This window comes from Ylistrum balloti, unplaced genomic scaffold (genome assembly GCF_031769215.1).
Source record: "Ylistrum balloti isolate Yb309-2 unplaced genomic scaffold, AGI_CSIRO_Ybal_v1 Utg370256, whole genome shotgun sequence".
Lineage (NCBI taxonomy): Eukaryota > Metazoa > Mollusca > Bivalvia > Pectinida > Pectinidae > Ylistrum > Ylistrum balloti.
The window spans coordinates 165,644-192,153 of record NW_026782203.1 but is presented as its reverse complement, the minus strand read 5'-3'; the positions used below and the strand labels follow the sequence as shown (position 1 = coordinate 192,153).

Genomic DNA, 26,510 nt, shown 5'->3' with positions numbered 1-26,510 from the left:
GTCACAGATAATTAGTGGAGAAGGTCACAGATAATTAGTGGAGAAGGTCACAGATAATTAGTGGAGAAGGTCACAGATAATTAGTGGAGAAGGTCACAGATAATTAGTGGAGAAGGTCACAGATAATTAGTGGAGAAGGTCACAGTTAATTAGTGAAGAAGGATAGCTAAGTTATAGTGTAGTCTGTCACTTAAGAGTAGAAGAGGATGTCAATAATGATTAATAGTGGAGGAGGCATCAGAAAATTAGCAGAGGAGGTTACAGATAATAAGTGGAGAAGGTCACAGATAATTAGTGGAGAAGGTCACAGATAATTAGTGGAGAAGGTCACAGATAATTAGTGGAGAAGGTCACAGATAATTAGTGAAGAAGGTCACAGATTATTAGTGGAGAAGGTCACAGATAATTAGTGGAGAAGGTCACAGATAATTAGTGGAGTAGGTCACAGATAATTAGTGGAGAAGGTCACAGATAATTAGTGGAGAAGGTCACAGATAATTAGTGAAGAAGGTCACAGATTATTAGTGGAGAAGGTCACAGATAATTAGTGGAGAAGGTCACAGATAATTAGTGGAGAAGGTCACAGATAATTAGTGGAGGAGGTCACAGATAATTAGTGGAGAAGGTCACAGATAATTAGTGGAGAAGGTCACAGATAATTAGTGGAGAAGGTCACAGATAATTAGTGGAGGAGGTCACAGATAATTAGTGGAGAAGGTCACAGATAATTAGTGGAGAATGTCACAAATAATTAGTGGATTATGTCACATGAATTTATCCGGAGAGGTTATTGATAATTCATGAAGTCTGAAACCACAGATAATTGTTGATTGTGGTCGCATATAATTAGTGTAGAATGTCCATGTAAGCAGAGAAGGTGACAGATAATCAGTGGAGAAATGAAGACAGATAATTATCGTAGGAGGTATTGGATACATTGTAATTACTGGAAAAGGTCTTCATCTGTTGTTTGCCATGAGAGAGAGAATGATTTTTGGTTACTTTATATATCACATATATCACTGATATCTAGTTTTGGCAAATTTTAGCCCACCTTCTGACTCTAATGGCTCTACGTCCATTGTCCATGGTCCATGGTCCATCTGTCCCTCTGTAAACAATTTTTGTTATCACTATTTCTTGAGAGGATCTTTCTCAAAATATACATAGAGATTCCCCTTAGTCCCTGGTTGTGCCCGTATGATTTTAGGACTGATCTGGAAAAAAATGGCTAGCAGGCGGCCTTCTTGGATTTTTTCTATGAAGATTGTTATCATTATTTCTTGAAAAGCACTTGATGGATCTGTTTCAAATTTCAAATGTAGTTCCCCCATGGTATCTAGTTGTGCCCATGTAATTTTGGGACTGATCAGAAACACAAAATGGCAGACAAATGGCCATCTTGGATTTTGACTTTGAAAGTTTGTTATTGCTTTATCTTGAGAAATACTTGATGAATCTTTCATAAATTTCATAGGTATGTTTTCCTTGGTCCCTTGTTATGCCTATTTGACTTTTAATACTGATAAAAAAAAAAAAAAAAATAGCTGACAGTTGGCCATCTTGGATTTTGACTTTGAAAGTATGCTATTGCTACTTCTTGAGAAACACTGCATAGATCTTTCTCAAATTCCATGTGTAGATTCCTCTTTAACCTTATTTGTGCCTGTTTGAATAAGGGACTGTTCAGAAAAAATTAAGTTGCCAACAGGCAGCTATATTGGATTTCAGCTGGTAAATATTGTTCCATTTGGTCCCGACCTAAGCCCATTTGATTTTCAGACTGATCAAAAAAACAAAATGGCTTCCAGGTGACCATCTTGGATTTGGCAGGTAAAGATATCGTCACTATTTCTGGAAAGGAATGTTTAAATTTATTATCATTAAGAGCAACAACAGAGGAGAGCAGAGGAATGTGGGAAAAGATCCAGCTTTTAATGAGCAAATAAAGATCAAACAATTGTGGGTGCCAAGATCCCTCTGGGATCTCTTGTATTACAAAACATCATGACATTTCAGTTACATAAAAACCCTTTCATCCCAAATCCAAACTTTAAGACAGTGCTTCTGAAAGGCTCTAATGAATAAATAAGGGGTGAAAGGGCTACCTTGTACACATCAACAGGACCAGAAGAAATTTCACTTGAACAAATGCAAAACAATCTGAAATTTTTACACAAAAACACTATACAGCATCTTTCACTCATGCATACAAATTATAGCTATTTAACAGAACATTGGTTAGTATTAGAAAATTGCATATTTTGTATTTACACGTGCATAACATATCACAAACAAGCAACCAATAGGTGTATTAAATTTACTGCCACTTAATCTAACCAAGATCCTGTCTGTCTAGGGTCAAAATTCAAATTGAAAATGGAATTCAAACATGACATGATAAGACATACCCATGGGCTGCCTTTGTAAATTTGAAGGGTCAAACCCTCACAATTGGTCAGAAGGTGAGTTGTACTCGCAAACAAATGTAAGTGACATTGACTGCCTACTTAACATGAGACTCTGTGACCTAATTACACATTTTAGAACAATTGTTCAAAGTTTGTGCTTAAATTCTGCATTTCAGTTTACAACATGGGAATAGGTATGTCTAATTCTGAGAAAAAGTCAACAAAAAACTCAGAAATCTTTCAGGCTGCAAATTGTGCCGTTGACAAAATCACAAAAACACAGGTATGTATATACATGAGTTATTTGTAACAGATTACATTGGCAAGTGCAAATTCCACCATTTGAATTACAAAAATAAAAGATCTCATTTCATCAGTGCCATATCAGTCATTGAAATCAAAAATAAAAGATCTTTAATATCTGAATTGAAAATTTACAAGTCTAGATAATAGTTGTGATATGATTGTGTGACAAAAATAGTGAAAATTAGACACTGCATGGTAAATCGGGTTTATGTCTCGTATAGAAGTACTGAAAACAATCACATGTATATCATTTTCATGAATCAATGTGAATTAAGTGTTGTTAAAATTATATCTGTAAATATAAATCAGGTGTTTTGTATACTTCAAAGTGTTGTACAGGTCAAAGGTCAATTCATCTCTCTATAAGTTCAAGATCAAATCATACAAATTTTAAATGTCTCTATTTATGAGTCTATTTTAAATCCAGCAACACTAATATATATATATTGTGTGTGCCAATTGTTCAGTCTATATGGCTACACTCTGAAACAGTAAGGATGCCAGACATGTAAACTCCATCACTGTCCTCTCTATATAATCACTACAAAACTCTAACAATGCAGTAATCTTTTTCATTTCTTTTCAGGACGAAATTAAAACCAAGTTAAGAGAACTACAAGATGTTATGAAAGAACAACAGAAAAATGTAGATGCTTTAAAAAGTACTCAAGATCAAGTGAAGGATCATTTTGATAAATTGGATGGAGACAAATATGAGTGTGACAGGTGCCCTACACAACAGGGCTACCAATGTGGAGCAAATTGTGATTGTACAAGCTGTAAAGAAAATAGACATCTAAAAGAACAACTTGAAAAGCTGAAATCAGAATCAGCAAAAAAAGATCAAGAGCACACAAAACAAAAACAAATGGATGGATCAGAAATCAAGAAATTAAAAGGCAAAGTTGAAAAAAATGAGAGAGAAATACAAAATTTACGAGATGATGTAGAGAAACAAAGAACAGAGAAGAATGAAATAAAAAGCAAAAATATTGCTCTTGAAAATGAAAAACGACGGTTGTTAGAGGAAAACTCTAAAAACAAACAACAAATTCAAAGACAGAGCGACCACATCGCCCAGATGGAGAAAGAGTTACATCAGGCAAAACAACAGAAAGGTAATATGGTAATGTCTATCTCAAATGCATTTATTTCAATCAATATCTTCTCCAGTAGATATTGATAACTTCTTTGACTCTTTGATCTAGATGATTTATAATATTCTGATTTCCTTTATGTTTCAACACCACACTCCTCACCCAGTTGATCTAGACTCTTTCCCAGTTGATCTACACCACATCAAAATCCTCACCCAGTTGATCTACACCATATAGAACTCTCACCCAGTTGATCTACACCATATAGAACTCCTCGTCCAGTTGATCTACACCATATAGAACTCTCACCCAGTTAATCTAGACCATATAGAACTCTTTCCCAGTTTATCTAGACCATATGGAACTCTTTCCCAGTTGATCTAGACCATATAGAACTCTTTCCCAGTTTATCTAGACCATATGGAACTCTCACCCAGTTGATCTACATCATATAGAACTCTCACCTAGTTGATCTAGACCATATAGAACTCTCACCCAGTTGATCTAGACCATATAGAACTCTCACCCAGTTGATCTAGACCATATAGAATTCTCACCCAGTTGATCCAGACCATATAGAACACTCATCCAATTGATCTACACCATATAGAACTCTCACCCAGTTGATCTTGACCATATCAAATACCTTGACAAGTTGATCTAGATCATGTAGAACTTCTCGCCTAGTTGTTGTAGACCTTCTACAACTCCTCTTCCAATTGATGTAGACCTTCTACAACTCCTCTCCTAGTTGATGTAGACCTTCTACAACTCCTCTCCCAGTTGATGTAGACATTCTACAACTCCTCTCCCAGTTGATGTAGACCTTCTACATCTCCTCTCCCAGTTGATGTAGACATTCTACAACTCCTCTCCCAGTTGATGTAGACATTCTACAACTCCTCTCCCAGTTGATGTAGACCTTCTACATCTCCTCTCCCAGTTGATGTAGACATTCTACAACTCCTCTCCCAGTTGATGTAGTCATTCTACATCTCCTCTCCCAGTTGATGTAGACTTTCTACAACTCCTCTCCCAATTGATGTAGTCATTCTACATCTCCTCTCCCAGTTGATGTAGACCTTCTACGACTCCTCTCAGCTCCCAGTTGATGTAGACATTCTACAACTCCTCTCCCAGTTAATGTAGACCTTCTACAACTCCTCTCCTAGTTGATGTAGACATTCTACAACTCCTCTCCCAGTTGATGTAGATTTTCTACAACTCCTCTGCCAGTTGATGTAGACCTTCTACAACTCCTCTCCCAGTTGATGTAGACATTCTACAACTCCTCTCCCAGTTGAGACCTTCTACAACTCCTCTCCCAGTTGATGTAGACCTTCTACATCTCCTCTCCCAGTTGATGTAGACATTCTACAACTCCTCTCCCAGTTGATGTAGTCATTCTACATCTCCTCTCCCAGTTGATGTAGATTTTCTACAACTCCTCTCCCAATTGATGTAGTCATTCTACATCTCCTCTCCCAGTTGATGTAGACCTTCTACGACTCCTCTCAGCTCCCAGTTGATGTAGACATTCTACAACTCCTCTCCCAGTTAATGTAGACCTTCTACAACTTCTCTCCCAGTTAATGTAGACCTTCTACAACTCCTCTCCCAGTTGATGTAGACATTCTACCACTCCTCTCCCAGTTGATGTAGACCTTCTACATCTCCTCTCCCAGTTGACGTAGACCTTCTACAACTCCTCTCCCAGTTGATGTAGACATTCTACAACTACTCTCCCAGTTGATGTAGATTTTCTACAACTCCTCTCCCAGTTGATGTAGACATTCTACAACTCCTCTCCCAGTTGATGTAGTCATTCTACAACTCCTCTCCCAGTTGATGTAGACATTCTACAACTCCTCTCCCAATTGATGTAGTCATTCTACAACTCCTCTCCCAGTTGATGTAGACATTCTACAACTCCTCTCCCAGTTGATGTAGATTTTCTACAACTCCTCTGCCAGTTGATGTAGACCTTCTACAACTCTCAGCTCCCAGTTGATGTAGACATTCTACAACTCCTCTCCCAGTTAATGTAGACCTTCTACAACTCCTCTCCCAGTTGATGTAGACCTTCTACATCTCCTCTCCCAGTTGATGTAGATTTTCTACAACTCCTCTCCCAGTTGATGTAGACTTTTTACATCTCCTCTGCCGATTGTCAATTTTGTATATTATCCATTGACTCAGAATTTGTCACCCATCGTCCAACTTTTTCCTGTAAATTACTGCTCAAAAAACCGTGGACCAAATGTTTTAATATTTGGCCAGTACATTCGAATGATGAAGCCTGAAAAACAAAGTATGTGAAAAAAATGACGTTGACCTTTATTCAAGATCACAGGATTCAAATTTGTTACAACATTTGAATCACTTCCTTGCATGAACTAAAAAGCCTTGAGGTTGATATGTGACAGAAATCTATTTCGCTTTCTAGTTCTGATAAATGAAAAATGCCAACCAGAGACTGACCAATAAACCTTGACTGCAGATCACGAGGAGAATTTACGAATTTACACTACATAAGAAATACAAATATCACCAAAAGTTATTCATTTAGATTTCAAAAATTCAAATTCTATGACGTCATAAAAAATAATTTATCTCATAATACTTACAATCTCATGTCAGACGTTTTTGACTTTTTAAGTTGGTTAAATGAATTTTTAAAAAGTCAAATATATACCAGGTGAGTACTGCAGGCCCATTGTGCCTCTTGGGTTATGCTCCAGACAAAATTATGACAGAAGACAAACGGATGGATAAATGGACAAAAGGACGGATGGACAAAGCAGCAACTATATCCTCTCCGAAGGGAGAACATAAAAACCTCTGTAGTATCATGACGTCCGAGAACTCCGGCTATTGAGTTGATGCAAGTCTGTTTCTAAGCAAAACTATTGTTTATTGTTTAGTTGGTGTGTCACTATACTGTGGGAGCCAGGCAACACTGACGGACGCTTCAGCTGAGTTATCTCACATGCTTTGTTCTCACTGGGAAGCTCTTGGGATAGAGGCCAAGGTGGATAAATGTGAGGACCCCCGGACACATCCACCCTCATCTCCCCTCATTGTCCTGTGTATGAATGCCTCCCGTCTTGGTACTGATGTCAGCAATGCCATTCACAATATTCGATGTAAGGTCAGAGGTCAAATCACATTACCTTTATAACAAGGAGGGTCATAGATCACTTAGATAAACAGGTCAGATTATAAAGCGTTGTTAATTGAAGGACATTAGCACAATAAAAGGTCATGGAAGAGGACAAACATTGACAAGGGAAATGAATGATATGTATTAAATGTAACTGTATGCAAATCTGGAGATGTTTAGATAATGAGGTAAAATTGATCTTAGTAATCATGTTTTCAATTTACGGTATTATTTTCCTTTCTTGTTGTTAATTACGACATGCGTGGATATAAGGCTCGACAATTTTTTTTTTATTTATTCAGACCAGAATTACAGAACAAGTCATTGGATCAATAACAAAAAAGCATTATGCAAGCTGTGCTTTGATTGGTTGTTTACTCTTTTATATCAGGTGACCATTCTGTAGCCGTTGTGATTCTTCACCACAAAGAAATCCATGCCCTTCCATCTCAACAGAGCGAGAAACTCCTGGTAGGAGGTCAATATCGTGATCTGGGTGCAATAGTAGACATTGCCTTCCTCAAGTCCAAGGGCATGTACCCGTGTGATATGAACGAACATGCTTTAAACAAGTTAACTACATTTATTTCTTACTTTATCAAGAAAGGTTAAATGTCAAATTTGATTCCATATACCTTCATGAAGGTCTAAGTTGAGAATCAGTATATGAAACCAGTATCAGATGTGAAAATCTAAGTTTACAAACTATAAAAGGTTGCCCTTCTTGAATATCAGCAATTAAGAAAGAAATCGTAATAACAAGACTTGGCTTATATAACAAAGCTTCTTATATAAAATTTGCTACCGTTTATTGTGTCATGATTGATCAAATAGTATTTGCTATCTGAACTGATGGTATTTTGGGGGGAAATATGCAATTTTCCCTTTAATTGTAGATTTTCTTGTTACTAAGAAGAATTATAGATAGTCTTTCATTTGTATATTTGAAATCCCCTCCCCGATTTACAAGCACCATGTAAAACGCGAAATAGTCTTTATGATACATTAAAAGAGAAAAATATTAAAAGGAAAGAAATGAAAATATGACATCTTTCCTCACAAAATATTTGTTTTATCCCTTGTTTTGGTATAGAAAAAAGCTTTGTTTCAATGTCTAAGCACTATTACTGTATAACAGCAGTATTGATGATACAAAGTTTGTTCAGCTTCAAATAAAACCCGGTGCTTGTCAGAACTCGCGATTTACCACAGGGAGACATGTCGGTATCAACAGGGTTTAGAGATGATGAACCATTAACTATATGTTACAATTACACTTAAGTTGCCTATTTAAATCTTTGTTGATTCATGTTGCATTTAAGAAGTACACCTTTTATCTATAACAAGGTTCTGACGTCACTAAGAAACCTTTGACACAACATCTTTGAGAAACTTCTCTGTTAAATCAACACAGAAGAAAAAACAAGGATATATATTCATGAATAATAAATCATATTTAAGGAGATGAAGTCTTAGATATCTGTATGTTTATTTGATGCCGATTTTAACCTACGTCATTCTGTGTACTGTTGTCAAATTTATATACACAATGAGTGCAATCTGACAACCAGTCAGTGACAACAATGCTGTGGATACCAATGATTTTCGCTGAGGTTTTTTTTTTAATGTTAATTTTTTGTATAACTATGTAAAATGTACCAGACCGCCTAATTGGCAGGGCTCTAGTTATTAAGATGAGTTGAAGGGGCGAAAAAGTCATGCTCAAAGTTACAAGGCTATACACCATGCACATATTTGATACTGACTTATATCTATATGTATCTGTATATATGATATGGTATCATTGATATAAGTTAAAACAAAATTGTAGTACGTGCAAAAAGCTTTACAGATAGAACATGTTCAATTTTATTTTAGAAAATTATTGAAGTGAAAGGTTGTAGATGTTACAAAAAATGCAAACTTTAACAATCGGGAATGAAAGAACAATGTAACAACCAGGAGTTTGAATGACTTGTTTCTACCACAATGGAGAAGCTATTCTGAAGTTGAATTGACATGATTTGTATCCATTTTTTTTTACGTCATCATTGATTACTTTTTTTAAATGCTGCTAATTACATTATCTAATAAACAAAACTCACAATTTCAGAATCACTTATTAAAGAAGAAAAAACCTAAATATAAAATAAAAGCGATATTACAAGAACAGTTGTGAGTCACTGATTGCACGTAATAATTTCCATGATGGAAGTAAGCGACCTTTCGGTCAAAGTTCATCCTGTCATCCAATCAAAACATTCTAAAGTGTTATACCACATGTGGTACACTTATGGTACAACATGTTTATACAACATATAGAATAATCGATTGTTATAATTGGAGTTGGTTAACACACACTAATCGTGATAGAAAAACGATTACAGCTGGCTTCATCAGTAAGGGAACAATGCTGCTCTTACTGATATTTGGTTATATCGTTATACTGTGAAATTATAAATATCTGTAGGGATTCATTTTCTTTGATTTCACTGGTACTATCAATCAGTGAGTCCACAAACTGTTAAAATAATACAAACATCTATTTATCCACGAAATTAATTGTCAACATGTTTTTTTTTAATCCCACGAAACTATTTGATTTTACATGAGTATCGCTCTGCACTAATTGCTATTACCATTGTTAAAACACAAATTTTTAGCTAAACATATCATTTCTAAAAACCTGATTGGGAAATTCTCTTGTTATTATTTTTTATGAGACTAACAAATTAAAGATTCAACAATATGATAAGACTATCTTCATTCTATGTACATTATCCACGATTGTATATGTATTATATACCAATAGGCCATTAGCCTAAAGTTAAAATAAACCTTGACATTTTTGTCTTTGTCTTTGGTCTTACATCAGTATCTGTCTCTTTAATAAGCTTGATTTACTTAGGTCTTTTCTGTCGAAGTTTAAGGACAGTAAATTTAAAATTAGTGTAATATAAATATAAAGCATCTTCCTACAAGCAGGTTACAAGAAAAATAATCTTGCTGATCTTAATTAGTGTCAGTGATGTATGCAAAATTGTCATTTAGTTTGATGTAGCGTTGTTCAAGACAAATACTGTATCAACATAGTAGTGAGGATATCATTGTACCAGATGTGATATACACAGTATTAGTAGCACAGGACACTATTGTACCGGATGTGACATACACAGTATTAGTACAGGACAGAAATCACTGTTGTACCGGATGTGACATACACAGTATTAGTACAAGACAGAGGTTATTGTTGTACCGGATGTGACAAAGACAGTATTAGTACAGGTCAGAGGTCACTGTTGTACCGGATGTGACATACACAGTATTAGTACAAGACAGAGGTTACTGTTGTACCGGATGTGACAAAGACAGTATTAGTACAGGACAGAGGTCACTGTTGTACCGGATGTGACATACACGGTATTAGTACAGGACAGAGGTCACTGTTGTACCGGATGTGACATACACGGTATTAGTACAGGACAGAGGTCACTATTGTACCGGATGTGACATACACAGTATAAGTACAGGACAGAGGTCACTATTGTACCGGATGTGACATACACAGTATTAGTACAGGACAGAGGTCACTATTGTACCGGATGTGACATACACAGCATTAGTACAGGACAGGGGACACTATTGTACCGGATGTGACATAAACAGTACTTGTACAGGACAGAGGACATTACTGTACCGGATGTGACACACACAGTATTAGTACAGGACAGAAGTCACTCTTGGACCGGATGTGACAAAGACAGTATTAGTACAGGACACTATTGTACCGGATGTGACATACACAGTATTAGTACAGGACAAAGGTCACTGTTGTACCGGATGTGACATACACAGTATTAGTACAGGACAGAGGTCACTATTGTACCGGATGTGACATACACAGTATTAGTAAAGGACAGAAGTCACTGTTGTACCGGATGTGACATACACAGTATTAGTACAGAACAGAGGACACTCTTGTACCGCATGTGACAAACACGGTATTAATACAGGACAGAAGTCACTATTATATTGGATATGAAAAACACGGTATTAGTTCAGGACAGAGTTCACTTTTGTACCGCAGGTGACATACACAGTATTAGTACAGGACAGAGGTTACTGTTGTGCCGCATGTGACATACACAGTACTAGTACAGAACAGAGGTTACTGTTGTACCTGATGTGACATGCACAGTATTAGTACAGGACAGAGGTTACTGTTGTACCGGACGTGACATACACAGTATTGGTACAGGACGGAGGTCACTATTGTACCTGATGTGACATACACAGTACTAGTACAGAACAGAGGTTACTGTTGTACCTGATGTGACATGCACAGTATTAGTACAGGACAGAGGTTACTGTTGTACCGGACGTGACATACACAGTATCAGTACAGGACAGAGGACACTATTGTACCGGATGTGACATACACAGTACTAGTACAGGACAGAGGTTACTGTTGTACTGGATGTGACATACACAGTACTAGTACAGAACAAAGGACACTATTGTACCCGATGGACACAGTATCAGTACAGGACAGAGGACACTATTGTACCGAATGTGACATACACAGTTTCAGTACAGGACAGAAGTTACTGTTGTACCGGATGTGATATACACAGTATTAGTACAGGACAGAGGTCACTATTGTACCGGATGTGACAAAGACAGTATTAGTACAGGACAGAGGTCACTGTTGTACCGGTTGTGACATACACAGTATTAGTACAAGACAGAGGTTACTGTTGTACCGGATGTGACAAAGACAGTATTAGTACAGGACAGAGGTCACTGTTGTACCGGATGTGACATACACAGTATTTACAGTATTGTACCGAATGTGACATACACAGTTCAAGTACAGGACAGAAGTTACTGTTGTACCGGATGTGATATACACAGTATTAGTACAGGACAGAGGTCACTATTGTACCGGATGTGACATACACAGTTCAAGTACAGGACAGAAGTTACTGTTGTACCGGATGTGATATACACAGTATTAGTACAGGACAGAGGTCACTATTGTACCGGATGTGACATACACAGTATTAGTACAGGACAGAGGACACTATTGTACCGAATGTGACATACACAGTTCAAGTACAGGACAGAAGTTACTGTTGTACCGGATGTGATATACACAGTATTAGTACAGGACAGAGGTCACTATTGTACCGGATGTGACAAAGACAGTATTAGTACAGGACAGAGGTCACTGTTCTACCGGATGTGACATACACAGTATTAGTACAAGACAGAGGTTACTGTTGTACCGGATGTGACAAAGACAGTATTAGTACAGGACAGAGGTCACTGTTGTACCGGATGTGACATACACAGTATTAGTACAAGACAGAGGGTACTGTTGTACCGGATGTGACAAAGACAGTATTAGTACAGGACAGAGGTCACTGTTGTACCGGATGTGACATACACAGTATTAGTACAGGACAGAGGACATTATTGTACCGGATGTGACAAAGACAGTATTAGTACAGGACAATATTGTACCGGATGTGACATACACAGTATTAGTACAGGACAAAGGTCACTGTTGTACCGGATGTGACATACACAGTATTAGTACAGGACAGAGGTCACTATTGTACCGGATGTGACATACACAGTATTAGTAAAGGACAGAAGTCACTGTTGTACCGGATGTGACATACACAGTATTAGTACAGAACAGAGGACACTCTTGTACCGCATGTGACAAACACGGTATTAATACAGGACAGAAGTCACTATTATATTGGATATGAAAAACATGGTATTAGTTCAGGACAGAGTTCACTTTTGTACCGCAGGTGACACACACAGTATTAGTACAGGACAGAGGTCACTTTTGTACCGCATGTGACATACACAGTACTAGTACAGGACAGAGGTTACTGTTGTACCTGATGTGACATACACAGTATTAGTACAGGACAGAGGTTACTGTTGTACCGGATGTGACATACACAGTATTGGTACAGGACGGAGGTCACTATTGTACCTGATGTGAAATACACAGTACTAGTACAGAACAGAGGTTACTGTTGTACCTGATGTGACATGCACAGTATTAGTACAGGACAGAGGTTACTGTTGTACCGGACGTGACATACACAGTATCAGTACAGGACAGAGGACACTATTGTACCGGATGTGACATACACAGTACTAGTACAGGACAGAGGTTACTGTTGTACTGGATGTGACATACACAGTACTAGTACAGAACAAAGGACACTATTGTACCCGATGGACACAGTATCAGTACAGGACAGAGGACACTATTGTACCGAATGTGACATACACAGTTCAAGTACAGGACAGAAGTTACTGTTGTACCGGATGTGATATACACAGTATTAGTACAGGACAGAGGTCACTATTGTACCGGATGTGACATACACAGTATTAGTACAGGACAGAGGTCACTGTTGTACCGGTTGTGACATACACAGTATTAGTACAAGACAGAGGTTACTGTTGTACCGGATGTGACAAAGACAGTATTAGTACAGGACAGAGGTCACTGTTGTACCGGATGTGACATACACAGTATTAGTACAGGACAGAAGTCACTCTTGTACCGGAAGTGACATATACAGTATTAGTACAGGACAGAGGTCACTATTGTACCGAATGTGACATACACAGTTCAAGTACAGGACAGAAGTTACTGTTGTACCGGATGTGATATACACAGTATTAGTACAGGACAGAGGTCACTATTGTACCGGATGTGACATACACAGTATTAGTACAGGACAGAGGACACTATTGTACCGAATGTGACATACACAGTTCAAGTACAGGACAGAAGTTACTGTTGTACCGGATGTGATATACACAGTATTAGTACAGGACAGAGGTCACTATTGTACCGGATGTGACAAAGACAGTATTAGTACAGGACAGAGGTCACTGTTCTACCGGATGTGACATACACAGTATTAGTACAAGACAGAGGTTACTGTTGTACCGGATGTGACATACACAGTATTAGTACAGGACAGAGGTCACTGTTGTACCGGATGTGACATACACAGTATTAGTACAAGACAGAGGGTACTGTTGTACCGGATGTGACAAAGACAGTATTAGTACAGGACAGAGGTCACTGTTGTACCGGATGTGACATACACAGTATTAGTACAGGACAGAGGACATTATTGTACCGGATGTGACATACACAGTATTAGTACAGGACAGAGGTCACTGTTGTATCGGATGTGACAAAGACAGTATTAGCACAGGACAGAGGTTACTGTTGTACCGAATGTGACATACACAGTATTAGTACAGGACAGAGGTCACTATTGTTCCGGATGTGACAAACACAGTATTAGTACAGGACAGAGATGATTGTTGTACCGGACGTGGCATACACGGTATTAGTACAGGACAGAGGTCACTATTGTACCGGATGTGACATACACAGTATTAGTACAGGACAGAGGTCACTATTGTACCGGATGTGACAAACACGGTATTAGTACAAGACAGAAGTCACTATTGTACCGGATGTGACATACACAGCATTAGTACAGGACAGGGGACACTATTGTACCGGATGTGACAAACACAGTATTAGTACAGGACAGAGGTCACTATTGTACCGGATGTGACATAAACAGTACTTGTACAGGACAGAGGACATTATTGTACCGGATGTGACACACACAGTATTAGTACAGGACAGAAGTCACTCTTGGACCGGATGTGACAAAGACAGTATTAGTACAGGACACTATTGCACCGGATGTGACATACACAGTATTAGTACAGGACAAACGTCACTGTTGTACCGGATGTGACATACACAGTATTAGTACAGGACAGAGGTCACTATTGTACCGGATGTGACATACACAGTATTAGTAAAGGACAGAAGTCACTGTTGTACCGGATGTGACATACACAGTATTAGTACAGAACAGAGGACACTCTTGTACCGCATGTGACAAACACGGTATTAATACAGGACAGAAGTCACTATTATATTGGATATGAAAAACACGGTATTAGTTCAGGACAGAGTTCACTTTTGTACCGCAGGTGACATACACAGTATTAGTACAGGACAGAGGTTACTGTTGTACCGGACGTGACATACACAGTATTGGTACAGGACGGAGGTCACTATTGTACCTGATGTGACATACACAGTACTAGTACAGAACAGAGGTTACTGTTGTACCGGATGTGATATACACAGTATTAGTACAGGACAGAGGTCACTATTGTACCGGATGTGACATACACAGTATTAGTACAGGACAGAGGACACTATTGTACCGAATGTGACATACACAGTTCAAGTACAGGACAGAAGTTACTGTTGTACCGGATGTGATATACACAGTATTAGTACAGGACAGAGGTCACTATTGTACCGGATGTGACAAAGACAGTATTAGTACAGGACAGAGGTCACTGTTCTACCGGATGTGACATACACAGTATTAGTACAAGACAGAGGTTACTGTTGTACCGGATGTGACATACACAGTATTAGTACAGGACAGAGGTCACTGTTGTACCGGATGTGACATACACAGTATTAGTACAAGACAGAGGGTACTGTTGTACCGGATGTGACAAAGACAGTATTAGTACAGGACAGAGGTCACTGTTGTACCGGATGTGACATACACAGTATTAGTACAGGACAGAGGACATTATTGTACCGGATGTGACATACACAGTATTAGTACAGGACAGAGGTCACTGTTGTATCGGATGTGACAAAGACAGTATTAGTACAGGACAGAGGTCACTATTGTACCGGATGTGACATACACAGTATTAGTACAGGACAGAGGTCACTGTTGTACCGGATGTGACATACACGGTATTAGTACAAGACAGAGGTTACTGTTGTACCGGATGTGACAAAGACAGTATTAGTACAGGACAGAGGTCACTGTTGTACCGGATGTGACATACACAGTATTAGTACAGGACAGAGGACATTATTGTACCGGATGTGACATACACAGTATTAGTACAGGACAGAGGTCACTGTTGTACCGGATGTGACATACACGGTATTAGTACAGGACAGAGGTCACTATTGTACCGGATGTGACATACACAGTATTAGTACAGGACAGAGGTCACTGTTGTATCGGATGTGACAAAGACAGTATTAGTACAGGACAGAGGTCACTATTGTACCGGATGTGACATAAACAGTACTTGTACAGGACAGAGGACATTACTGTACCGGATGTGACACACACAGTATTAGTACAGGACAGAAGTCACTCTTGGACCGGATGTGACAAAGACAGTATTAGTACAGGACACTATTGCACCGGATGTGACATACACAGTATTAGTACAGGACAAACGTCACTGTTGTACCGGATGTGACATACACAGTATTAGTACAGGACAGAGGTCACTATTGTACCGGATGTGACATACACAGTATTAGTAAAGGACAGAAGTCACTGTTGTACCGGATGTGACATACACAGTATTAGTACAGAACAGAGGACACTCTTGTACCGCATGTGACAAGCACGGTATTAATACAGGACAGAAGTCACTATTATATTGGATATGAAAAACACGGTATTAGTTCAGGACAGAGTTCACTTTTGTACCGCATGTGACATACACAGTATTAGTACAGGACAGAGGTTACTGTTGTACCGGATGTGACATACACAGTATTGGTACAGGACGGAGGTCACTATTGTACCCGATGGACACAGTATTAGTACAGGACAGAGGTTACTGTTGTACCGGATGTGACATACACAGTATTAGTACAGGACAGAGGTTACTGTTGTACCGGATGTGACATACACAGTATTAGTACAGGACAGAGGTTACTGTTGTACCGGATGTGACATACACAGTACTAGTACAGGACAGAGGTTACTGTTGTACTGGATGTGACATACACAGTACTAGTACAGAACAAAGGACACTATTGTACCCGATGGACACAGTATTAGTTTAGGACAGAGGACACTATTGTACCGAATGTGACATACACAGTTTCAGTACAGGACAGAAGTTACTGTTGTACCGGATGTGATATACACAGTATCAGTACAGGGCAGAGGTTACTGTTGTACCGGATGTGACATATACAGTACTAGTACAGAACAAAGGACACTATTGTACCCGATGGACACAGTATCAGTACAGGACAGAGGACACTATTGTACCGAATGTGACATACACAGTTTCAGTACAGGACAGAAGTTACTGTTGTACCGGATGTGATATACACAGTATTAGCACAGGACAGAGGTTACTGTTGTACCGAATGTGACATACACAGTATTAGTACAGGACAGAGGTCACTATTGTTCCGGATGTGACATACACAGTATTAGTACAGGACAGAGGTCACTATTGTACCGGATGTGACAAACACGGTATTAGTACAGGACAGAGGTCACTATTGTATCGGATGTGACATATACAGTATTAGCAGCGGACAGAAGTCACTATTGTACCGGATGTGACATACACAGTATTAGCACCGGACAGAAGTCACTATTGTACCGGATGTGACAAACACGGTATTAGTACAGGACAAAAGTCACTATTGTATCGGATGTGACATATACAGTATTAGCAGCGGACAGAAGTCACTATTGTACCGGATGTGACAAACACAGTATTAGTACAGGACACTATTGTACCGGATGTGACATACACAGTATTTGTACAGGACAGAGGATTTTAGGCACTTTACATCACTGATAATTGATGTGCAGTTAAATTCATTGTTTTGGCTCTACTGTATCTTATTTAAATTTGTATCTTATCTTATTAATCTTTTAAGTGGTATTAATCATATATCTGTTGTTTATGTAGAAAAAAATATTGAGTAGAAAGATGTAGGATACATGAAGTATTATACGAAAGATTCACAGCAAGGCTTTCAGATCTAATCTAATTTTAACTCTAATCATGAGATAGTACAAAAGATGGGGATTGAAAATTATTCCTTTCCCGAATTAATGAATTAAGATTAAAACTGAAGTTTGGATGTGAGTTCCGTATCAGACTAATTCCCTTATAAAGACTATGATAATCTTAATATTTGTCTGAAAAGTTGTGGTTTCGATATCTGTCCTGATATATAAGATAAGACAATGCACGTTTAACTGTTCGTTTTCCCATCTCCGTTTGAGGTTAAACCTCATAAACGGTGGCCATAACATGGTTGTTATTGCGTGTGCTACATTTGCAATAAATCACCAACGTCCTGTACCGTCGAATAAAACCAATAAATAGCAAAACTTTATCATTAATAACGACAACAGTTTAATCCGAATTGATCAATTACTTTATTCATAACGATTCATGATTGATAAGGATTTATAAACATAATATTTAATTAATAAAAGAATTAATTATTGTAGGTATATCAATGTTTGTTTAATGTCCAAAGAATCGTGTTCAACATAAATCGTCTAAATTGTAAATGATAACGTGATGAATTCGTGATTATTGGCACTTTATCAGTATTGAACATATGTCGGATACATTTTCCAGCTCAACTTCCTTCATATCTATTTCAAAATCCTATCTATTATTAATGTTGTATTAAAATTTATGTCATGGATAATAGCCGATATTTGAACGCCACCCTATTCCTATTGATTTAGAATTTTTCAGATAAATATATATGTTTCTAACAACCGTTTATTCTGGAATTGACAATGTACCATAGAAACATCTGAAAATAGAACAAGGTTTATAGATGAGTGAAAATCACCTGAGCTCGCACGTGACAAAAAGAAACGACACCCGGGCTAATATAACAGGGTGCAATATGATAGACATGTATCATAAATGAAATGTGAAAATGATATGTGAAACTGGTTCCATGTACGCTGTCGTTAAGACACGTTTCTCCGATTCATTTCTAACTGACATTGATTCGGCATATACCTCTTACCAAAGCTCAATGGAAAGCAGCAAATAGCTATTCTTTTGCGTTGGGTTGCGTGTATTGCGTTAGTTCCAAATGTATATCTAGGTTAGGGTTGTTTTTTTTAATCCGGTCTGTGACAAACTCCAAAAATAATGTTTCTTGGAGATCCTTTTATGATCTTTGTTAAATTACACATAAAAAGATATCCATACCCAGCCGAAGATGAATGGACTTGACTACAAAGCATTAATATACGTAAAAATGCTTAAAATTACCAACACTCAATAACTGTTGCATAAAGTACCGGGTATGACATTTTTATAGTCAATACTTATCAATTCACTATATATATAATTTCTAAGACTATAACGTATATGCGTGAAAGATGAGTTGACTTCCGGAACACTATAAAACATAAACATACATAATAAATACTTTAAATTCATCAACATATCACTTTTATTCGTCTGGACAAATTGCAAAAAGTACCATATTTTTAGATTTCTTTTGTCAATAATTAATAGTTACAAAAAGCTGGAGTTTGTCATTTTGAATTGTATTTATGAATTTAGTTACAGTCCTGCATTAAACGCTTATCTTTAACGACAAGGGCTTGACGTGGTAATGACTATCTAAGATAATATTATCATATCATATCGCGTCAGTTAATTTTGATTTGCTTGCCTCCTATATTGGCCACCTGTTAGGTTTTCGTCAACATGTACATGCATTATTGATATATCACTGTCATCATAGTGATACGTAGCTAAGGTTACCTCAACACATCTCAAAAGGGCTTCTTTCGCTTTGTATCATGTTTTCCGTTATATGATAAAACGTAACATGATAGGACGACATTCACTTGTTAAAACAGAGACCTGCAAATTAATATGTCCGTAAATTCTAAATAATTATCAAATTGACGTATTGACAATTTCGAATATAGACAAATTTTTACTCGCTGCCGTTTGCGTTGCTGTCACGATGACACTAAGGCACGTGACAGGTTTTTAGCGATAAAGTAACGTCACAGGTGTAAAAATTGACTGTTGAACAACGTTTGCGGTGTACATTGAGGAAGGTCCAGTTTTATAGATACATGCATTTAGGATGAATTCAGGAATGTGAGAAACTTATTGAAACGTATAATGTGATTTTATGAAAATATGTTTACGATAAGACTGTTTTAGTTTGAAAGACCACTTAGGCAGAAGAACAAAAAAAGGTACGTTTTATTTATTTATTTTTTCGACTTTGTTATTCATTTCGATATGTAGTTTGCTAATTGAATATGACTAATTTAATCAAAATTACTATTACTGATATTTGTTATGATGTACTCTGCCTTTTCATCGTCAGAAGCAAATGTGGGTTTACCCTTGGCTGTCATTCCATCACGATTTCGTTTCTGATCATTGACTCTGTAACAGATACATTTGTGTGATAATAATGTCATGTAGATGACGCTCCTATCCGATTATTGTCAATTATTTGGTGATTTGACTCGAAACCTTTTCATAAGAAAACTTCACAAATGCGGCAAGATCAATATTGAAGAGCCATGATCAATTCCAGTAGGATTTCTGTTTAAATCTACGAATAGAATTTTAATTTTCACAAACAGGGCTAGCAGTAGTAAGAAATTGCCGGTATGAGCGCATTTTCAAATTAGGGTTGAAAACCAACCACTAACACATCTGACTCAACAAGCTCAAACAATGTTTAAACATGGTCTAAATGACTTAAGGAAAAATGACGTTTCTAAAAATGACTTTAAGAAAAAACATTCTATAATGTAACGAGCGGCCTCGCAAGCTCGACTATCTCCTTATTGCTGACCCATGAATTGAACGTCTCTGGATAACCCTTCCACTTGACCAGCGACCTCGTTTTACCCTTCTTGACGACTTTTTCTATCCTGTATACCTCTTGGCTCGTCTTCAGCAACTCGGGTTCGTAGAAGGTACCCCGAATTTCTTCTCCGTTTTGGTCGCTAATCTTATACGTTACAGGTGACGTGCGTCAGGCAGTAAATTTTTTCATGTGCTTCACATAAAATCCACACCGGTTTTCTAGATATACTCTTGTTGATATTGTTTTTGCTTTCACCTCAATTGTGCATACAGCATTTGCATCACTAGTAATAGGAACGGGTGACATATACATCATGTAGGCCGTTTTTGTTTTTACCTTAGTACCTTTACTAGCAGCCGCAAACTGACTTATCAGGGGCGCGTTTTCATACAACCCATCCCCCGTCTCAACGTCTACCATCACCAAATCACCAATAGGTGGTAGGTGGAAACTTCTAAATAATCCCCCACCTTTACATTTGGGATCGTTAATGTTATAAAAGGTAAAGTTTGATAAGTTGTCGTATTTGATGGGGTGATAGTTTCTGCTTGAGTGTGCAAATAAGTATATGGACCATAAATTCTCCACGAGTCAACTAAAACAGCATCCACATAACCTTTTGTTGCGGCGTGACCATCAGTCGAGGGTTGAGCCAAGGATAGGCCAGTTATTTCATGGCCTCCCATATGCAAAGATCCAGTCATAGTGTCTCCTCTCTTACTAACTCTAGCTACCTCACGAATGGACTTTGAAGTAACCATCCAATGTTTACCACTCCACGTAAATGTTCTCGATTCTCCACCAAAAACAATCAAAGATTGTAAAGTCCCAACAGATGTATCAGTGCTGTCATCCGGATTTACTATTCTATTCTCATTATCCCACATTGAACATTGATTACCGTATTTTTCGTGAATAACTAAGTATTCTTTACCGACGGTAGCTGTTGGCGGAAATTTTAGCACAACGTTTCCGCTGGTGGTATCTGCTAGAATAATATGATACGTATCATCCAGATTACACAAACCTGCTGTAACGAGGGTGGTTACGGGTGTAGGGTTAACAATTTGACCATCGACATAATTCTTAGTAGAGACGTCTTGCGCGTTCACGGGATCCGACACGTTCGTTAACGTATTTCCCGCCATATCGATGGAACCAGTTACGGTAGCCCCATTCTTTCGTAGAAAATTCTTATTGACGTACGACAGAGACACACCGGGTTCTGGTGGAGGGATGTTGTACTCTGACGTCATATATCCAAATTTGTGAACAGGCATTCTTTTTTATATGTATATTTTTATAAATTAATTTCTAATAGAAGTGAAATAATAGCTCCGGTAATTTTTGTTGTTGTTACATTGGTTACAAAGTTGAGCACATCACCTACATTTAAACTGATTCCTCTCACATCCGAAACGTGATTAAATTCTCCTTGTGGCTTTAAAATTTTACATTGAGTTTTACTACCATTAACCACGAGGACTACACCAGCCTCTTCGGGAGTGGATTCTGGTGTTGTAACCGACATACCTATTTTCAAAACTTTAGATGGTGCTAGCACGGTATAGCCAGCGTTTTTTCCTGTTGCACCATCACCGAACGAGTATTCGTACTTCCCTTTCACCAGTCCACCTTTTTCTTCAGCCCAGATAGTTTATATATTTTTTATTCATTTTTCTTTGTAATTTTTGTGTATTCATTAATAGCTGAGAATACTTGACTCTTAGATTCTGGATATCCCTCTCTAATTTAGTCACATCAGTTTTTCTTTGGAAATTCTTATTTACGTACGACAGAGACATACCGGGTTCTGGTGGTGGGATGTTGCACTCTGACGTCATATATCCAAATTTGTGAATAGGCATGTTTTTTTAATATATATATTATGTATTGCTTCAACCATGCACTTTCCTCGAGCCTGATGCCCCTGTGGATCTTTGTAATCTTCATTCCCAAGCCCTCGTATAGTTTGAGGTTCTCGTAGTGAATGACATAGTTAGTTTTGTCATTGAGATTGGGAATAAGCTTTTCCACATTATGGACTTTGAGACTTTCTGGAGCGAGCGGATAGTCATTGTGGAGATCATGCAGATCCTTTGGATATTCAAGGTCAACCTCCAGTATACAGCTGTGGTTCTTCCAAGAGTCCATTTCACTGTCTGTCATCCACTCGAATCCGTGTGTAGGGAGCGGTTTGCTCATGGCCCAACCATAGAGATTGTTGGCATCCAAATAGGCAATATACTTCGCAGGATCATGGGTGTTGAATGTTTCACCCATGTATGGGTTGTTTGCTTTGCCATATCTGTTGCTGATCATCGATATCCCGCCTCTGATACCTTTCTCCACCATGAGCAACATGTCTGGATCTGATAACAGCTCCAACTTCAATTCGGTGATTTTTAAGGCAGCGTCCCATGCTAGTCCAGGCGCTGTATAATACCAGGCAGGGTCAAGATCGTAGTTCTTGATGCAGACGTCTCTAAAGTTCTCAAAGACATCTGCCAAGAGCAACACGTCCGACTGGTTGTACAGTTCGTGGTAGTCCCTGAGGGACTTCATGCCAAACTCTTTCCACACAGTTTGTGCATGCTCATAGTCATCGTCACTAATCTCTTCTCCACTGAGTCTGGAGTAGAACGCTACTTTTCGTGGAAGGGCTGTTTCATTTAGTCTTTTGAGTGAATCCATATATTCATATGGGTAGACACCCTTTCTCATTAGTAAGTCTAGATGTTTTCCGTTATAGTACTTCGAAGTGTTAGTGAAGCAGTCCTGATCCAGATTACCGGACAGCTTATCCAGGCTAGAGGCCATGAACTTGAAGCTGTCGATGAATCTGAGTTGGTGCTTAACATCCTTCTCTTTCCCATCCTTGCCAGTATAAGAACCGACAACAACCTCCTTGGTGAAGCTGATGTACTTTTCCTCGTTGTTCGGGATGCAGTTGATGTTCCCCTCAGTTTTACCGAGGTTCTTGACGAACAGATGATTGTCATAGCCGCTCAGATTGTGGAACACCACAGGAGTGAACTTCGGCTTCTTGTACTGCAAGTTACAACTATTGTGAGCTGCACCTCGGTATTTCCCAGTAAAGTGACAGTGATCTCTCACCTTCTTGTCATCCTTACTGAACTCACCTTGGCAGATCCAGCACTTTGTCGCCTTTTGGAATTGTTTGCGGTCATTTTCCCCAAAAATCATTGGTTTCGCCGGAATTTTGCCAATTTCTTTGATGTCTTTCTCCAACATTTCTACGAATATTTGGGAGACATCTTCGTCGTCAGTTTTCGCGGTGTAGGTAACCGGATCTTTAGAGAAGACACCATCATCAAAGCATTTGACAAAAGCTCGATGGGGTGTGTTTCTGGTATTTCTTCGTGTAGCTCTTTCCCGGACACGGTTCACACGTATCTACGGGTTTGATGAAAGATTCAAAGTCAGCATACACTGTGAACGGCACTCTCATGGACTTGTGTATGTGCCCAAACGAAATGGTCGAGCCCTCTTCTGGCATCTCTATCTTGACGGCCTCGTTTGAATAACAGTATTCCATGTGCTTATTCAACGATTCCTGTGAGTAGAAGGGGTTCAAACATCTGAGACAGTAATATTTTTTGTGTTGATGGTTTCCGGTTTGGCTGGACAACAAACGGCTCATGTCTTTGATGACACAGTAATGCTGCTTTTCCCCATCAGAGATCAATAAAAGGTTTATTGTTACCCTATCAACGTGTTTGCTTATTCGGAGAGGGTAAACACTAGTGTCATAGCCAAAGACATTAATAGATATGTCTGGGATTTGCTTCTCGACATGATCTATTGTCTTAAGACTAACTGGGTAATCAATACCGTCCATGTTGAGTTTTTCTGCTTGCATTCTGAGCATCTTAGTTATGCGGCAAGCATCACGTTCTACGGAATGTAATGCTCGAGCCAGTGCCCAGAGGAAGCATCTGTTGTAATCATTTTTGACATTGATCACTCCCTTCTTAGGATGTGCAAGGGCCTCCGGAGTAGGGATGTAAGAGCTCCCCCTCAACGGTTCATAGGCAACTGTATGAATTTCAATGGCAATGATAGATTTAAATGTCCAGTTGCTGCCTCGCAACTGGAATGTCGCCATGGCCTCCATGACTCTATCTACCATTGCATCATACAGCTCATCTGCATCTGTTCCCTCGAGGTTAATCTCGACATTAGAGTGAAAGGCTGCAGGCTCTACGATTGTTTCCGAGGCACTAACAAGGTTCACTTTTTCCATGTTACATCTAAGAATTAGCTTTACCTTAGTGCCTCGGATTCCTCTCAAGAGGTTAACTACATTTTGTCGGGCTGTGTTGAGAAACGATTGAGCATCAAACCCCTCTCTGCCATCTATGGTATATTGAGTCGTAAATTTCCTCAGAGCAGATCTTGTCTCTCTGATTTCAAACATCTGCTGCTTTCTAAATAAAGCACGACACCTTTTCGAGGGTAATTTTCCCATCATCAACATTTGCATTCCTTTTTGTTTAACCTTGATCCCATCGTTGTCCGTTTTCCGCACCATCTAAGAAATTTTGATCAGGGGATTGTTTCATAAAGCCATACACAATTTTGTCATAGTCTTAGCGCAAAATCTTCTGAAAAGATGTGTTTTTAGTATATATATATATATAATTTTTTTTTCTATAAGTGCCCTTTGGATTTTTTCAGGAGATGTTGATTATATAGAAACATTTTTTTTGCGAACGCTAAATCCGGCACCCACTTTAATCTCATTGTTTTTCCTGCTGCTGCAGCTGCAGATGCTGCAGCTGATGTGTCCTTGTACCACAATTGATTCAAATCCTGCGACTTGGAGAAGTTCCTCTGGATATTCCTTTCCTTTCAACAGCTCGAAGCATCGTTGTACCCAATGTAACCTTTGATTTTATTCTCAGAAGAGATTTCAATCTTATAGATTTTAATTTTCTTAAAGTCATTTTCAAGTCCTATATACAACGAAAGCTGAAGTTTATCATACTAATCACAACAGCAAATGTTGCTTGGCATTAAACTGCATTTTTATTTGGATGTCAGTGAGAGCAGTCAACACAAACAGTGTAACGTTATCATGTTGTAAAACTTGGACCTGAAGGCTGCTGCATCACCGTACGCCCGACTGAATTGCTGTTTGGGAAAGGAGAGGCCCTTTAGCATGATCAGATAGCTCTCACAAAGATGGAAGGATGACTTGGGTCTTTGTCAAACCGACAATAGAGTAAATAGATCTTGTGTTTTGTCAATAAACCGACAATTATCCTGAGCTCACCTGGGTTATTGAAGCTAGTTCTGTGTTACCGGTAATCGGATCGTACATTATGGTGTTCGTATTCTTGTAAAGCTGAATTTTTTCAGCATCTGCTTCATGAGGCATAAACCACGACACCTTTTCAGTAAATTTGCATTCCTGAAGATCGCATGTTGTCCGTTTTCATATTTTATTTTTTTATTAGCAAAATCCAAAATTTTTTTATATCATTTTACAGATATAATTTGATTTTTTTACAGAACCCTAAATGGCATTGCGCTGCGCAGCCTGCCAGCATTATTAACATACACGTCCGACAACACATATACTATCAAGGTGTTCTTTAGGAGAGACATTTCCAATACATTGCACAAATTTTGTTTTCGTAGACAAGCTTTATCTTGCCTAAACCACCGTTATAAAGATAATCATTAACCTCTCCCTCAATCTCTTCATCCTGTCTACCTTCTCTTCGGGTAGT

At 38.4% G+C, this 26,510-nt stretch overlaps 2 protein-coding genes across 2 annotated transcripts; one reads left to right on the top strand and one right to left on the bottom strand.

The window, feature by feature from the left end:
* Positions 1-2,413: 2,413 nt before the first annotated feature.
* On the top strand, positions 2,414-7,826 carry LOC132552556 (uncharacterized). The gene is made up of 5 exons (XM_060216734.1): positions 2,414-2,465; positions 2,588-2,694; positions 3,304-3,835; positions 6,739-6,960; positions 7,369-7,826. Exons 1-5 carry the CDS (start codon positions 2,414-2,416, stop codon positions 7,587-7,589), a joined length of 1,134 nt encoding a protein of 377 aa, XP_060072717.1. The 3' UTR covers positions 7,590-7,826.
* A 12,371-nt stretch (positions 7,827-20,197) lies between these two features.
* Positions 20,198-24,006, bottom strand: LOC132552555 (uncharacterized). Its single transcript, XM_060216733.1, has 4 exons — positions 22,662-24,006; positions 22,207-22,392; positions 21,062-21,221; positions 20,198-20,318 (listed from the first exon to the last, which is right to left on the bottom strand). Exons 1-4 carry the CDS (start codon positions 24,004-24,006, stop codon positions 20,198-20,200), a joined length of 1,812 nt encoding a protein of 603 aa, XP_060072716.1.
* Positions 24,007-26,510: the final 2,504 nt, after the last annotated feature.

What these genes read in the sequence shown, in the direction of transcription:
- LOC132552556 (XM_060216734.1), top strand. Translation starts at nt 2,414, where the DNA reads ATGGGCTGCCTTTGTAAATTTGAAGGGTCAAACCCTCACAATTGGTCA. An exon ending in CCCTCACAATTGGTCAGAAG is followed by an intron (nt 2,466 to 2,587) that starts GTGAGTTGTACT and finishes TCTGCATTTCAG; the next exon opens with TTTACAACATGGGAATAGGT. An exon ending in TCAGGCAAAACAACAGAAAG is followed by an intron (nt 3,836 to 6,738) that starts GTAATATGGTAA and finishes TTTATTGTTTAG; the next exon opens with TTGGTGTGTCACTATACTGT.
- LOC132552555 (XM_060216733.1), bottom strand. Translation starts at nt 24,006, where the DNA reads ATGTTGGAGAAAGACATCAAAGAAATTGGCAAAATTCCGGCGAAACCA. An exon ending in GGGCATCAGGCTCGAGGAAA is followed by an intron (nt 22,393 to 22,661) that starts GTGCATGGTTGA and finishes TCTGGGCTGAAG; the next exon opens with AAAAAGGTGGACTGGTGAAA. An exon ending in TAATGGTAGTAAAACTCAAT is followed by an intron (nt 21,222 to 22,206) that starts GTAAAATTTTAA and finishes CCAAATGTAAAG; the next exon opens with GTGGGGGATTATTTAGAAGT.